This window comes from Pristiophorus japonicus, chromosome 32, assembly GCF_044704955.1.
Source record: "Pristiophorus japonicus isolate sPriJap1 chromosome 32, sPriJap1.hap1, whole genome shotgun sequence".
NCBI classification, from domain to species: domain Eukaryota; kingdom Metazoa; phylum Chordata; class Chondrichthyes; family Pristiophoridae; genus Pristiophorus; species Pristiophorus japonicus.
In genome coordinates, this window is record NC_092008.1 from 5,456,203 (window position 1) to 5,471,824 (window position 15,622).

The window sequence follows — 15,622 nt, forward strand, 5'->3', positions numbered from 1 at the left end:
CTCTCTCCCCTTCTCCCTCCCCCATCTCTCTCTCCCCTTCTCCCTCCCCCATCTCTCTCTCTCCCCTTCTCCCTCCCCCATCTCTCTCTCTCCCCTTCTCCCTCCCATCTCTCTCTCTCCCCTTCTCCCTCCCCCATCTCTCTCTCTCCCCTTCTCCCTCCCCCATCTCTCTCTCTCCCCTTCTCCCTCCCCCATCTCTCTCTCTCCCCTTCTCCCTCCCCCATCTCTCTCTCTCCCCTTCTCCCTCCCCCATCTCTCTCTCTCCCCTTCTCCCTCCCCCATCTCTCTCTCTCCCCTTCTCCCTCCCCCATCTCTCTCTCTCCCCTTCTCCCTCCCCCATCTCTCTCTCTCCCCTTCTCCCTCCCCCATCTCTCTATCTCCCCTTCTCCCTCCCCCATCTCTCTCTCTCCCCTTCTCCCTCCCCCATCTCTCTCTCTCCCCTTCTCCCTCCCCCATCTCTCTCTCTCCCCTTCTCCCTCCCCCATCTCTCTCTCTCCCCTTCTCCCTCCCCCATCTCTCGCTCTCTCTCCTTCTCCCTCCCCGATCTCTCTCGCTCCTTCTCTCTCTCCTTCCCTTTGCTTCTTCCCCTAACCCCCCTTTCTCCCACTACACTACACTACACTACACTTTCTTTCTTTCTTTCTTTCTTTCTTTATTTCTTTCTTTATTTATTTATTTATTTCCAACCCTTTCACTCTCCCTTTCTCCCCGCTCTCCCTTTCCATCTCTCTCCCTTTCCCTTTCCCTTTCCCCTTCCCCTTCCTCCACCAGGGCCGTGTGCACCTTGCGGAGGAGCGCAGCCTGCACTAACCTGTGAGGAAAGGCCCTAAATCACCTCCAACAATCCTCCGCTCCGGGGAATTTTCTCCAGCGCTCGCGCTCCCCGCCCGCCGGCCCTGAGCCGCCAATATCACTGCGCGCGCACATCGGGCCGGGTGTGTGGGCGGGACCGGCATGGCTGATTGGCCGCCGTCAACTTGATGGACGAGCCTCCTTAGGCTCTCATTGGCCGGCCGCCCCCACGTTTGCCAGCCGTGCAGCCGCGGCGCGCGGGCCCGGCCTCGCTGATTGGTTCCCCCCCTCGGTCGCCCTGATGGACGGGCCTCCTTTGTCTCTCATTGGTCGGCCCGCCCCACACGTGTGCCAGCGTGCGGGCCCCGTCTAGCTGATTGGTCGCCCGTCGCCCTGATGGACGGGGTGCCCTGGACTGCGATTGGCCGGCGGCCCCACGTGGGGCGCCCCCCGCCCCACTGGCTCGGAAAAGGAGGGATGTCCGGCGGGAACAACGCCGCGCTCGTTACGCCGCCTCTGCGCTCCGCGAGGCGGGATTTCCGGCGGTAGCCCGATTTCCGGCGCACCCGACGCTGGTTTTTTTTAATATATTAAAACAGCGCCCTGCCCTTCGCTAGGGCGGCATTTCGCCTGGAAACCTGCGCCGGAAAATTGGGCGTGAGCCATGTCCGAGCCAAGAGCGCCCAGGTTCAGCGACGCGGCGTTAAAGGTTTTGGTGGAGCAGGTGAGGGCCCACAAGGAGGTACTTTTCCCCTCGGATGGGAGGAAGATGCCCAGGCAGACCCTGCGCCAGGCCTGGAGGGAGGTGGCCCTCTATGTCAATATGAAGAGTGTAACGCCCAGAACCTGGCTGCAGTGCAGGAAAAAGTTCAACGACCTGACTCGGACTGCAAGGGTATGATGTCCTTTTTAGGGCTCTGCGCACGATGCTGCGCCGACATCGGATTGCATGCAACGCACGGCGCCAAAAACACCCCAACTAGTCAAGGCTACACTCGAGCCTCCTCCCATCCTTCCACGCCTAACCCCATCAACGTAACCCCCACCCCCATTCCTTGCCCGGCATGTCCCACGTCCATTAATGCATCGGTATCGTTCGCCTCGACAACTCCCCGTGCTCGCGAGTTCCACAATCCTAACACCTCTCCAGCCAAAAATTACTCATTTCATGTTTTAGAAACATAGAAAATAGGTGCAGGAGTACGCCATTCAGCCTTTCGAGCCTGCACCGCCATTCAATATCATGGCTGATCATTCGACCTCCCTTGCCCGGCACATCCCACATGTGCTTATCTCCATTAATGTATCGGTATCGTTTGCCTCGACGACATCCCGTGCTCGCCAGTTCCACAATCTTAACACCTCTCCATCCAAAGACGTTTCTTCTTGAATTACTCGTTTCATGTTTTAGCAACATAGAAAATAGGTGCAGGAGTAGGCCATTCGGCCCTTCGAGCCTGCACCACCATTCAATAAGATCATGGCTGATCATTCAACCTCGGTACTCCTTTTCTGCTTTCTCTCCATACCCTTTGATCCCCTTAGCCGTAAGGGCCATATCTAACGCCCTCTTGAATATATCCAATGAACTGGCATCAACAACTCTCTGCGGTAGAGAATTCCACAAGTTAACCACTCTCTGAGTGAAGAAGTTTCTCCTCATCTCGGTCCTAAATGGCTTACCCCTTATTCTTAGACTGTGAGCCCTGGTTCTGGAACTCCCCAGCAATGAGAACATTCTTCCTGCCTCTAACCTGTCCAATCCCGTCAGAATTTTATATGTTTCTATGATATCCCCTCTCATTTTTCTAAACTCCAGTGGATACGTCCAGTTGATCCAGCCTCTCCTCATATGTCAGTCCTGCCATCCCGGGAATCAGTCTGGTGAACCTTCGCTGCACTCCCTCAATAGCAAGATGTATCGATATCATTCACCTCCCCGTGCTCGCGAGTTCCACAATCTAACACCTCTCCAGCCAAAGATGTTTCTTCTGAATTACTCATTTCATGTCTTGCTGACTTGTCATATAGCAATGGCCTCAAGTTTTTCTCATCCCCACAGATGTAAACACTCTGTGTTGAGGAGACTCAAACTATTTTGCATAATTTTAGAATAAGGGGCCGCCCATTTAAAACTGAATTGCGGAGGAATTTCTTCGCTCAGAGGGTTGTAAATCTGTGGAATTCGCTGCCTCAGAGAGCTGTGGAAGCTGGGACTTTGAATAAATTTAAGACAGAGATAGATAGTTTCTTAACCGATAAGGGAATAAGGGGGCGGGCAGGGAATTGGAGCTGAGTCCATGATCAGATCAGCCATAATCGTATTAAATGGCGGAGCAGGCTCGAGGGGCCGTATGGCCTACTCCTGCTCCTATTTCTTGTGTCTACTCTTATCAAAACCTTTCATGATTTTAAAGACCTCTATTAGGTCACCCCTCAGCCTTCTGTTTTCAAGATAAAAGCGATGTAGCCTGTTCATCCTTTCATGATAAGTCTGACCTTTGGTATCATCCTTTTAAATCTGTTTTGTACCCACTCTAGTGCCGCTATATCCTTTTCATAATATGCCGACCAGAACTGCACACAATACTCCCAAGTGTTGTCTAACCAAGGTTTGATACAAGTTTAGCATAACTTCTCTACTTTTGCGTTCTATCCCTCTGGGAAAAACCCTAGTGCTTGCTTAACGTGGTAGATAAGGGAGTGACTATGGATGTTATTTATATGGACTTCCGGAAGGCATGTAGTAAGATTCCACATTGGTGACTGTTAACAAAATTGAGAGCGAACCGATTGGAGACAGTGCATGGAATTGGAGACATGAAATTGGAGACATGGGTGGGGAATTGGTTAGGAGCTATGAGACCGAATGGAAATAATGGGTATGTACTCACATTGGCTGGATATGACAAGCGGTGTTCCCAGGGATCTGTACTTGGGCTTAGCTTTTCACTGTATTATAAATAACTTAGACGAAATAACAGAGAGTCGTATATCTAAGTTTGCTGATGACAGCAACTTGGGTGGCACAGTAAATAATATAGATGGTAGCAGAAAGATGCCATCAGACATTGATAGATTAAGTTACTCATTATTTCAAAAACTATAGGGCAGTAATAGTAGGGGATGTCAACTCCCTAATATTAATTGGGTTAGAATCAGTGTTAAAGTTACAGAGGGTGCAGAATTTCTAAAATGCATTCAGGACAGCCATTTTAGCCAGTACTGTAACAAGCCCAACAAGAGGGGTGCGGTTTTGGATTTGATTTGAGAAAATTAAACTGGGTAGGTGGAAAGAGTATCAGTGGGAGAGCATTTCAGTGATTAATCGTAGTTATCGAAGAGGACAAAGACAGACCAGGAGTAAAGGTTCTCCATTGGGGAAAGACCAATTTTATTAAGTTGAGATGTGATTTAGAAAAAGTGGACTGGAAACAGCTACTTGAAAGGAAGGCATTCATGGAAACATAGAAAATAGGTGCAGGAGTAGGCCATTCGGCCCTTCGAGCCTGCACCACCATTCAATAAGATCATGGCTGATCCTTCACCTCAGTACCCCTTTCCTGCTTTCTCTTCATACCCCTCGATCCCTTTAGCCATCAGGGCCATATCTAACTCTCTCTTGAATATATCCAATGAACTGGCATCAACAACTCTCTGCGGTAGGGAATTTCACAGGTTAACAACTCTCTGAGTGAAGAAGTTTCTCCTCATCTCGGTCCTAAATGGCTTACCCCCTTAACCTTAGACTGTGTCCCCTGATTCTGGACTTCCCCAACATCGGGAACATTCTTCCTGCATCTAACCTGTCCAGTCCCGTCAGAATTTTATATGTTTCTATGAGATCCCATCTCATCCTTCTAAACTCCAGTGAATAAAGGCCCAGTCGATCCAGTCTCTCCTCATATGTCAGGAGGAGCTAGCGAGGGTTCAGTGCAAATATGTTCCCAAAAGAAAAAGGGTGGGACTCCCAAATCCTGGATGTCAACTGGCATACAGGGTAAGATAAAGGGAAGCTTATATCAGATGCTGAGTGCTAAATAGTGCAGAAAGCCTGGAAGATTATCAGAAGTGCAGGGATGAAATTAAAATGGAAATTATGAAAGCAAAGAGAGGGCATGAAAAAATATTGGCAAATAAAATCAAGGAAAACCCAAAGACGTTTAATAAATACGCAAAAAGCAAGAAGCAAGGTAAAGAAAGAGTAGGGCCTTTTAGAGACAGAAAGGTAGCTGATGTGAAGCTGAAGACATGGGTATGATTCTTCATGAATACTTTGTGTCTGTCTTCACAAAAAAAGGGACAATGCAGACATTGGAGTTAAGGAGAAGGATTGTGAAATTTTCAATGACATAAACATAGTGAGAGGGGAAATATTTAACATCTTTGAAATTAGATAAATCGCACGAAATGTATCCCAGGCTGATAAGAGAAGCAACGGAAGAAATAGCGGAGGCTCTGACGATCATTTTCCAATCCTCTCTGACTACAAGGCATGGTGCTGGAGGACAGGAGGACTGCTAACGTTGTACCGTTGTTTAAAAAGGGAGAAAGGGATAGACCAATAATTACAGGCCAGTCAGCCTAACCTTAGCAGTGGGACAATTATTGGAAACAATTCTGAGGGACAGTCTTAATCGTCATTTAGTAAGGCACGGATTAAGCAAGGACAGTCAGCGTGGATTTATTAACGGAAGGTCGTGTCTGACTAACTTGATTGAATTTTTTTGAGGCGGTAACAAGGAGGGTCGATGTGGTTAGTGCGTATGATGTAATATACATGGATTTTAGCAAGGCTTTTGACAAGGTCCCACATGGCAGACTGGTGAGAAAAATAAAAGCCAATGGGATCCAAGGCAAAGTGGCAAGTTGGATCCAAAATTGGCTCAGTGGCCGGAAGCAAAGGGTAGAAAAGCAAAATACTGCGGATGCTAGAAATCTGAAATAAAAACAGAAAATTCTGTGGGAAGAGAAACAGAGTTAAGGTTTCAGGTCGATGATTCTTCGACGAAAATGCTGCCTGACCTGCTGAGTATTTCCAGGAAGCATAGGGTAATGGTCGACTCGTGTTTTTTGTGACTGGAAGGCTGTATCCAGTGGGGTTCCACAGGGCTCAGTACTAGGTCCCTTGCTTTTTGTGGTATATATCAATGATTTAGACTTCAATGTAGGGAGCATGATTAACAAGTTTGCAGATGATACAAAAGTTGGCCGAGTGGTTGATGGTGAGAAAGGAAGCTTTAGACTGCGGGAAGATATCAATGGACTGGTCAGGTGGGCTGAAACGTGGCAAATGGAATTCAATCCTGAGAAGTGTGAAGTAATGCATTTGGGGAGGGCTAACAAGGCAAGGGAATACACATTAAATGGTAGGACACTGAGAAGTGTAGAGGGATAGAAGGATCTTGGAGTTCATGTCCACATCCCTGAAGGTAGCAGGACAGGTCGCTAAGGTGGTTAAGGAGGCAAATGGGCTACTTTCCTTTATTAGCCGAGGCATAGAATATAAGAGCAGAAAGGTTATGCATGAACTGTATAAAACACCAGTTAGGCCACAGCTAGAGTACTGCGTACAGGTCTGGTCATCACATACAGGAAAGATGTGATTGCACCAGCGAGGTTACGGAGGATGTTGCCAGGACTGGAGACTTTTAGCTATGAGGAAAGACTGAATAGGCTAGGGTAGTTTTCTTTGGAACAGAGGAGGCTGAGGGGAGACTAATTTGAGTTGTATAAAATTATGAGGGGCTTAGATACAGTGGATAGGAAGGACCGAGAGTAAAGAGTTTAATAACAAGGGGGCATAGGTTTAATGTAATTGGTAGAAGGATTAGAAGAGGGTGGTGGGGGTCTGGAACTCGCTGCCTGAAAGGGTGGCAGAAGCAGAAACCCTCATCGCATTTAAAAAGCACTGTGATCTGCACTTGAAGTGCCGTAACCTACTATGCTACGGCCCAAGAGCTGGAAAGTGGGTTTCGGCTGAATAGTTATTTTTCGGCCGGCACGGATACGATAGGCCAAACGGCCTCGTTCTGTGCCGTAAATTTTGTATGGTTCTGTGAAGTCAGTGGACAAAATTGCCGAGAGTCTATGTTCAATGTGGATAAGTGAGGTCATCCACTTTGGACCTAAGAAAGAGAGATCAGGTTATTTTCTAAACGGCAAGAAGTTCAGAGCTGTGGAGGAGCAGAGAATTCAGGTGTCTGAATACACAAATCACTGAAAGTTCACAGGCACGAATAATGATTAAAAAGGCAAATGGAATGTTCCCTTTATCTTCAGAGCTGAAAATCAAATGGGTGCAGGTTGTGCTACAGCTATACAGAGCTCTGGTTAGACCCGATCTGAAATAACTGTTCCGTGCACAGCACTTCAGAAAGGATATTTTGGCCAGGGAGGGCATGCACAGCAGATTTATTAGAATGATACTTGAGCTTAAAGAGTTAAATTTTGAGGACAGGTTGGATCGACCTTGTTGATGATACAAAGATGGTAAGAAAAGCAATGTTTGAGGAGTACACAAAAAACTTGCAAAAGGACATAGACAGGCTAAGTAAGTGGGCAAACATTTGGCAGATGGAGTATAATGTTGGAAAGTGTGAGGTTATGCACTTTGGCAAAAAAAAAAATCGAACAGCAAGTTATTATTTAAATGGAGAAAAATTGCAAAGTGCCGCAGTACAGCGGGACCTGGGGGTCCTGGTGTATGAAACACAAAAAGTTAGTATGCAGGTACAGCAAGTGATCAGGAAGGCCAATGGAATCTTGGCCTTTATTGCAAGGGGGATGGAGTATAAAAGTCTTGCTACAGTTATGCAGGGTATTGGTGAGGCCACAGCTGGAATACTGCGTGCAGTTTTGGTTTTGATATTTACGAAAGAATATACTTGCTTTGGAGGCAGTTCAGAGAAGGTTCACTCGGTTGATTCCGGGGATGAGGGGGTTGACTTATGAGAAAAGGTTGAGTAGGTTGGGCCTCTACTCATTGGAATTCAGAAGAATGAGAGTTGATCTTATCGAAACATATAAGATTATGAGGGGGCTTGACAAGGTGGATGCAGAGAGGATGTTTCCACTGATAGGGGAGACTAGAACTATGGGGCATGGTCTTAGAATAAGGGGCCGCCCATTTAAAACAGAGATGAGGAGGAATTTCTTCTCTTAGACGGTTATGGATCTGAGGAATTTGCTGCCTCAGGGTGCTGTGGAGGCTGAGACATTGAATACATTTAAAACAGAGAAAGACAGTTTCTTAACCGATAAAGGAATAAGGAGTTATGGGAGCGGGCTGGGAAGTGGACCTGAGTCCATGATCGGATCAACCATGATCGTATTAAATGGCGGAGCAGGCTCGAGGGGCCGTGTGGCCTACTCCTGCTCGTATTTCTTATGTTCTTATGTTCTTATAAACTCCAGAAAGACACTAGAAATGTAAAGCGGATTGTTTAAAGATGATTATATAATATATAACACATAATAGAGGGAAAGGGTGGTGTAATTGAGATATTTAAGGTGAAAGGACCTGATTGAGTATAGAGAGAAACTATTCTCTCTGGAGGGGGAGTCCAGGACTAGGGGGCAAGTGCATGGCAGATGCAGTATAATGTAGATAACATAGAAACATAGAAAATAGGTGCAGGAGCAGGCATTCGGCCCTTCGAGCCTGCACCACCATTCAATATGATCATGGCTGATCATGCAACTTCACTACCCCTTTCCTGCTTTCTCTTCATACCCCTCGATCCCTTTAGCCGTAAGGGCCATATGTAACTCCCTCTTGAATATATCCAATGAACTGGCATCAACAACTCTCTGCGGTAGGTAATTCCACAGGTTAACAACTCTCTGAGTGAAGAAGTTTCTCCTCATCTCAGTCCTAAATGGCTTACCCCTTATCCTAAGACTGTGACCCCTGGTTCTGGGCTTCCCCAACATCGGGAACATTCTTCCTGCATCTATCCTGTCCAGTTCCGTCAGAATTTTATGTTTCTATAAGATCCCCTCTCATCCTTCTAAACCCCAGTGAATAAAGGCCCAGTCAATCCAGTCTCTCTTCATATGTCAGTCCAGCCATCCCGGGAATCAGTCTGGTGAACCTTCGCTGCACTCCCTCAATAGCAAGAACGTCCTTCCTCAGATTACGAGACCAAAACTGAACACAATATTCCAGGTCAGGCCTCACCAAGGCCCTGTACAACTGCAGTAAGACCTCCCTGCTCCTATACTCAAATCCCCTAGCTATGAAGGCCAACATACCATTTGCCTTCTTCACCGCATGCTGTAGCTGCATGCCAACTTTCAATGACTGATGTACCATGACACCCAGGTCTCGTTGCACCACCCCATTTTTTTAATCTGCCACCATTCAGATAATATTCTGCCTTTGTGTTTTTGCCCCCAAAGTGGATAACCTCACATTTACCCACATTATACTGCATCTGCCATGCATTTGCCCACTCATCTAACCTGTCCAAGTCATCCTGCAGCCTCTTAGCGTCCTCCTCACAGCTCACACCACCACCCAGTTTAGTGTCATCTGTAAACTTGGAGAAATTACACTCAATTCCTTCATCTAAATCATTAATGTACATTGTAAATAGCTGAGGTCCCAGCACTGAGCCCTGCGGCACCCCACTCGTCACTGCCTGCCATTCTGAAAAGGACCCGTTTATCCCGACTCTCTGCTTCCTGTCTGCCAACCAGTTCTCTATCCACGTCAGTACATTACCCTCAATACCATATGCTTTAATTTTGCACACCGGTCTCTTGTGTGGGACCTTGTCAAAAGCCTTTTGAAAGTCCAAATACACCACATCCACTGGTTCTCCCTTGTCCACTCTACTAGTTACATCCTCAAAAAATTCCCGAAGATTTGTCAAGCATGATTTCCCTTTCATAAATCCATGCTGACTTGGATCGATCCTGTCACTGCTTTCCAAATGTGTGCTATTTCATCCTTAATAATTGATTCCAACATTTTCCCCACTACTGATGTCAGGCTAACTGGTCTATAATTACCCGTTTTCTCTCTCCCTCCTTTTTTAAAAAGTGGTGTTACATTAACTACCCTCCAGTCCATAGGAACTGATCCAGAGTCAATGTTGGAAAATGATCACCAATGCATCCACTATTTCTAGGGCCACCTCCTTAAGTCCTCTGGGATGCAGACTATCAGGCCCTTGGGATTTATCGGCCTTCAATCCCATCAATTTCCTGAACACAATTTCCCGCCTAATAAGGATATCCTTCAGTTCCTCCTCTCACTAGACCCTCGGTCCTCTAGTACTTCCGGAAGGTCATTTGTGTCTTCCTTCGTGAAGACAGATCGAAAGTATTTGTTCAGCTGGTCTGCTATTTCTTTGTTCCCCATTATAAATTCACCTGAATCTGACTGCAAGGGACCTACGTTTGTTTTCACTAATCTTTTTCTTTTCACATATATAGAAGCTTTTGCAGTCAGTTTTTATGTTCCCGGCAAACTTCCTCTCATACTCTATTTTCCCCCTCCTAATTAAACCCTTTGTCCTCTACTGAATTCTAAATTTCTCCCAGTCCTCAGGTTTGCTGCTTTTTCTGGCCAATTTATTTGCCTCTTCCTTGGATTTAACACTATCCTTAATTTTCCTTGTTAGCCACGGTTGAGCCACCTTCCCCATTTTAATTTTACTCCAGAGAGGGATGTACAATTGTTGAAGTTCATCCATGTGATCTTTAAATGTTTGCCATTGCCTATCCACCATCAACGCTTTAAGTATCATTTGCCAGTCTATTCTAGCCAATTCACGCCTCATACCATCGAAGTTACCTTTCCTTAAGTTCAGGACCCTAGTTTCTGATTTAACTGTGTCACTCTCCATCTTAATAAAGAATTCTACCATATTATGGTCACTCTTCCCCAAGGGGCCTCGCACAACAAGATTGCTAATTAGTCCTTTCTCATTACACATCACCCAGTCGAGGATGGCCAGCCCTCTAGTTGGTTCCTCGACATATTGGTCTCGAAAACCATCCCTAATACATTCCAGGAAATCCTCCCCCACCGCATTGCTACCAGTTTGGTTAGCCCAGTCAATATGTAGATTAAAGTCGCCCATGATAACTGCTGTACCTTTATTGCACGCATCTCTAATTTCTTGTTTGATGCTGTCCCCAACCTCACTACTACTGTTTGGTGGTCTGTACACAACTCCTACTGGTGTTTTCAGCCCTTTGGTCTTACACAGCTCCACCCATAAAGATTCCACATCATCCAGGCCAATGTCGCTCCTTACTATTGCATTAATTTTCTCTTTAACCAGCAACGCTAACCCACCTCCTTTTCCTTTCTGTCTGTCCTTCCTGAATGTTGAATACCCCAGATGTTGAGTTCCCAGCCTTGGTCACCCTGGAGCCATGTCTCCGTGATGTCGTCAATGTGGGGTTATCCACTACAGTGGCAAAAACAGGAAGGCAGAATATTATCTGAATGGTGACAGATTAGGAAAAGGGGAGGTGCAACGAGACCTGGGTGTCATGGTACATCAGTCATTGAAAGTTGGCATGCAGGTACAGCAGGCGGTGAAGAAGGCAAATGGCATGTTGGCGAGAGTTTTGTATATAGGAATAGGCAGGTCTTACTGCAGTTGTACAGGACCTTGGTGAGGCCACACCTTGAATATTGTGTACAGTTTTGGTCTCCTGATCTGAGGAAGGACATTCTTGCTATTGAGGGAGTGCAGCGAAGGTTCACCAGACTGATTCCCGGGATGGCAGGACTTACATATGAAGAAAAACTGGATCGACTAGGCTTATATTCACTGGAATTTAGAAGAATGAAAGGGGATCTCATGGAAACATAAAATTCTGACGGGACTGGACAGGTTAGACACAGGAAGAATGTTCCCGATGCTGGGGAAGTCCAGAACCAGGGGTCACAGTCTAAGGATAAGGGGAAGGCCATTTCGGACCGAGATGCGGAGAAACTTCTTCACTCAGAGAATCGTGAATCTGTGGAATTCTCTACCGCAGAACATTGTTAAAGCCAGTTCATTGGATATATTCAAAAGAGATTTAGATGTGGCCCTTACGGCTAAAGAGATCAAGGGGTATGGAGAGAAAGCAGGAATGAGGTACTAAAGTTGCATGATCAGCCATGATCATATTGAATGGTGGTGCAGGCTCGAAACATAGAAAATAGGTGCAGGAGTAGGCCATTCAGCCCTTCGAGCCTGCACTACCATTCAATAAGATCATGGCTGATCATTCACCTTAGTACCTCATTCCTGCTTTCTCTCCATATCTCTTGATCTCTTCAGCCGTCAGGGCCATACCTAACTCCCTCTTGAATATATCTAACGAACTGGCATCAACAACTCTCTGCGGTAGAGAATTCCACAGATTAACAACTCTCTGAGTGAAGAAGTTTCTCCTCATCACGGTCCTAAATGGCTTACCCCTTATCCTTAGACTGTGAGCCCTGGATCTGGACTTCCCCAACATCGGGAACATTCTTCCTGCATCTAACCTGTCCAGGCCCGTCAGAATTTTATATGTTTCTATGAGGTCCCCTCTCATTCTTCTAAACTCCAGTGAATACAGGCCCAGTCGATCCAGTCTCTCCTCATATGTCAGTCCCGCCATCCCGGGAATCAGTCTGGTGAACCTTCGCTGCACTCCCTCAATAGCAAGAATGTCCTTCCTCAGATTAGGAGACCAAAACTGAACACAATATTCCAGGTCAGGCCTCACCAAGGCCCTGTACAACTGCAGTAAGACCTCCCTGCTCCTATACTCAAATCCCCTCGCTATGAAGGCTAACATATCATTTGCTTTCTTCACCGCCTGCTGTACTTGCATGGCCTACTCCTGCACCTATTTTCTATGTCTCTATTAGAGCCAGGCCGCTCAGGGATAATGTCAGGAAGCACTTGTTCACACAAAAGGTAGTGGAAATAGAAACATAGAAACATAGAAAATAGGTGCAGAAGTAGGCCATTCGGCCCTTCGAGCCTGCACCGCCATTCAATGAGTTCATGACTGAACATGCAACGTCAGTACCCCATTCTTGCTTTCTCGCCATACCCCTTGATCCCCCTAGTAGTAAGGACTATATCTAACTCCTTTTTGAATATATTTAGTGAATTGGCCTCAACAACTTTCTGTGGTAGAGAATTCCACAGGTTCACCACTCTCTGGGTGAAGAAGTTTCTCCTCATCTTGGTTCTAAATGGCTTACCCCTTATCCTTAGAATGTGACCCCTGGTTCTGGACTTCCCCAACATCGGGAACATTGTTCCTGCATCTAACCTGTCTGAACCCATCAGAATTGTAAACGTTTCTATGAGATCCCCTCTCATTCTTCTAAACTCCAGTGAATACAGGCCCAGTCGATCCAGTCTCTCCTCATATGTCAGTCCTGCCATCCCGGAAATCAGTCTGGTGAACCTTCGCTACACTCCCTCGATAGCAAGCACGTCCTTCCTCAGATTAGGAGACCAAAACTGAACACAATATTCCAGGTCAGGCCTCACCAAGGCCCTGTACAACTGCAGTAAGACCTCCCTGCTCCTATACTCAAATCCTCTCGCTATGAAGGCCAACATACCACTTGCTTTCTTCACCGCCTGCTGTACCTGCATGGCCTACTCCTGCACCTATTTTCTATGTGTCTATTAGAGCCAGGCCGCTCAGGGATGATTTCAGGAATCACTTCTTCACACAAAAGGTCGTGGAAATCTCCCCTATAAAGCTGAGGATCGATTGAAAATGTCAAAACTGTGATTGTTAGGCATTTGCGGGTAGATGGAGTTGAGACACAGATCAGTTGTGATTTAATTGAATGGTGGAACAGGCTCGAGGGGCTGAATGGGCTTCCCTTTGTTCCAATTTGCCCGCAGCCCCTGCTCCACATGCCTCTCCTTCAGGTCACAGCTGCACGCTGCACGCTGCAGCTCCAACCCTCCTTCTCGGTCTCACAGCACACTTCACTTAGCTGCTACCGATCCCCTCCTGACAGGCGTGAGCAGCTGTGACCTGGTCACAGCTGGAAAGCATTTCACTTCTCTGCTGCGTGCCTTCGCACGCCTCCCCGCGACCACTTGCTGCACGTGGGCCACCCCATCCTGCTTGCTATGCCCGCACTACACCGGAGCTGCCTCGCACCTCTGCACAACCCACTGCAGCAACCAGGCACTAACTCCTTGCCGCTCTTTCTGCAGGACAAGTTGGCACATAAACCAAGGAATCTGACCAGTAGTGGGGAACGGCCAGCCTCCTTTCAAGCCACCACCCCGATGGAGCAGGAAGCTCTGGACATCGTAGAGATATATAGCAGGAGGGTCGTCGAGAATGGCGAGGCCGGAGGCCAGTTACCACATGGTGTCTTCCTATTTCTCTTATCTGCTCTCTTTTCTGAAGCCGTCACACAGGCAGCGTGGTCACCCTGCAGCTGCCTTGTGCTGCTATTGCCTGACCGCCCCAGTGTTTGCTGACCCGTGTCCCTCTCCCTTTGTTCCAGGTCTGTCCCATTACTTGGACCTCACTGGCCAAGAGATGGAGGAGGACCACTTTATCGAAGACGCACCGTCACCAGCTCCATCCTACCAGTACACCGGCACGGGACTCGGCGTCTCCGGTGGGAGAGATGGCCAGCTCGAAGGATCGACGCAAGGTGAATTGTTCAGCACGAGCGAGCAGGAGCTGGCCATAGTGGAAAGGACAGCGGAGGTCGAGACGGATGGCCGCAGGGCAAGCTCTGATTCGAGCTACGCTGAGGAACACAAAGACGCCGATTACAGCGGCCCAGCTTTTAAAAGAAAAATTTTTCACGTGCATCATCAGTTGCTCGAGGCATTGGACAGCTTGTCTCGGAGCTGCCTCACCCTGTCCGAGAGCGTGGAGGAGTCCGCTTCCATTTTGTGCGGCGTTCTTCCGCAAGGCATCAGCACTCTGCAGGCTACAATGGAGCATGTGGCCAGCTCTGTGGACACTGCAGTGAGGCCCTCTGTCCAGGAGCCTGTGGCACCAGCACTGGCATCGTTGATCGAGGCTCAAACTGGTGCCATTCAGGCTCTGGCCTGCACCATCTCCTCCGGTTTGGAAAGGCTGGGCGGGCGCATCGACAGGGGCTTCAGTCGTGTCACAGACCTCCTTCAGTCTGCTCTCCCACAGGTCAGTGACGGCGCTGAGACACAGATCCACGGCAACGGCACAATGGGAGCGGCACACGCGACCCTCGCCCCGGACAACAGCACGCCTGCTCCCTCGCCACGTCCTCCACCACCGACTGCCTCGGTGGCAGCAGCGATCCTGCAGTCTGCAGTCCGGCCCTCTCGCACTCGCGCTCTTCGAGGTCGCCGGCCATGAGCATCGCACGAGCCCTGACTTGAGTCACAGTAGCATTCCATCCCTCATACTGAAGACACGGGGGAGCAGTTTGCAGGAGCACTAGAGTAGCAAAGAGATCACTTAAGAAAGGCAGTGGGTGATAACGTTAGTTCACGGTATTTGTATAAGTCAATAAAATGTTACACGGTTTGCAATTCTGACTTTGTCTGCTGGGTGGTTGTATTGTAACTAAGGAAACTACAATGTCAGCTGTCATGTACGTCAGTGTTAGTCTGTGGTTGGAAGTACTTTATTGGAGGTTTGAGGAATGATAGAGATGCTCTTCAGGACTGTTAATGGGTGGAGCTGTAAGAATCCCTCGTTCAAGGTATGAAAAGCCAAGGAGCGAGTGAAGCAATGTAGTTTTTTCTAAAGAATCTTATTTAACATTCAGGTGCGACAGTTTTACCAGAAAGAAAGTAATAGCTTTGCCCACAACCTTATCCTGGCCTGGCGAGGACAACTC

General features: G+C 47.7%; 2 protein-coding genes across 3 annotated transcripts in view; one reads left to right on the forward strand and one right to left on the reverse strand.

Moving 5' to 3' along the window:
* LOC139240520 (uncharacterized) overlaps positions 1 to 927 on the reverse strand; it is a 19,453-nt gene extending 18,526 nt beyond the window's left edge. Inside the window, exon 1 of the mRNA XM_070869064.1 lies at positions 836 to 927. Coding sequence (XP_070725165.1) covers positions 836 to 927 — 92 coding nt within the window. The remainder of the gene's footprint in view (positions 1 to 835) is intronic.
* A 322-nt stretch (positions 928 to 1,249) lies between these two features.
* Positions 1,250 to 15,317, forward strand: LOC139240601 (myb-related transcription factor, partner of profilin-like). Of its 2 annotated transcripts, none has more exons than XM_070869154.1 (3): positions 1,250 to 1,687; positions 13,989 to 14,148; positions 14,288 to 15,317. In XM_070869154.1, the coding sequence occupies exons 1-3, from the start codon at positions 1,457 to 1,459 to the stop codon at positions 15,133 to 15,135; spliced, it is 1,239 nt and encodes a 412-aa protein (XP_070725255.1). In that variant the 5' UTR covers positions 1,250 to 1,456; the 3' UTR covers positions 15,136 to 15,317. The 2 variants fall into 2 exon arrangements, with proteins under 2 accessions (XP_070725255.1, XP_070725256.1); XM_070869155.1 differs by having other exon boundaries at positions 13,989 to 14,133.
* Positions 15,318 to 15,622: the final 305 nt, after the last annotated feature.

Bases quoted from the DNA above. Each gene is read 5' to 3' on its own strand.
- LOC139240601 (XM_070869154.1), top strand. From the start codon at position 1,457: ATGTCCGAGCCAAGAGCGCCCAGGTTCAGCGACGCGGCGTTAAAGGTT. The intron at 1,688-13,988 runs GTATGATGTCCT...CTCTTTCTGCAG, and splicing joins ACCTGACTCGGACTGCAAGG to GACAAGTTGGCACATAAACC. The intron at 14,149-14,287 runs GTGTCTTCCTAT...CCTTTGTTCCAG, and splicing joins CGGAGGCCAGTTACCACATG to GTCTGTCCCATTACTTGGAC.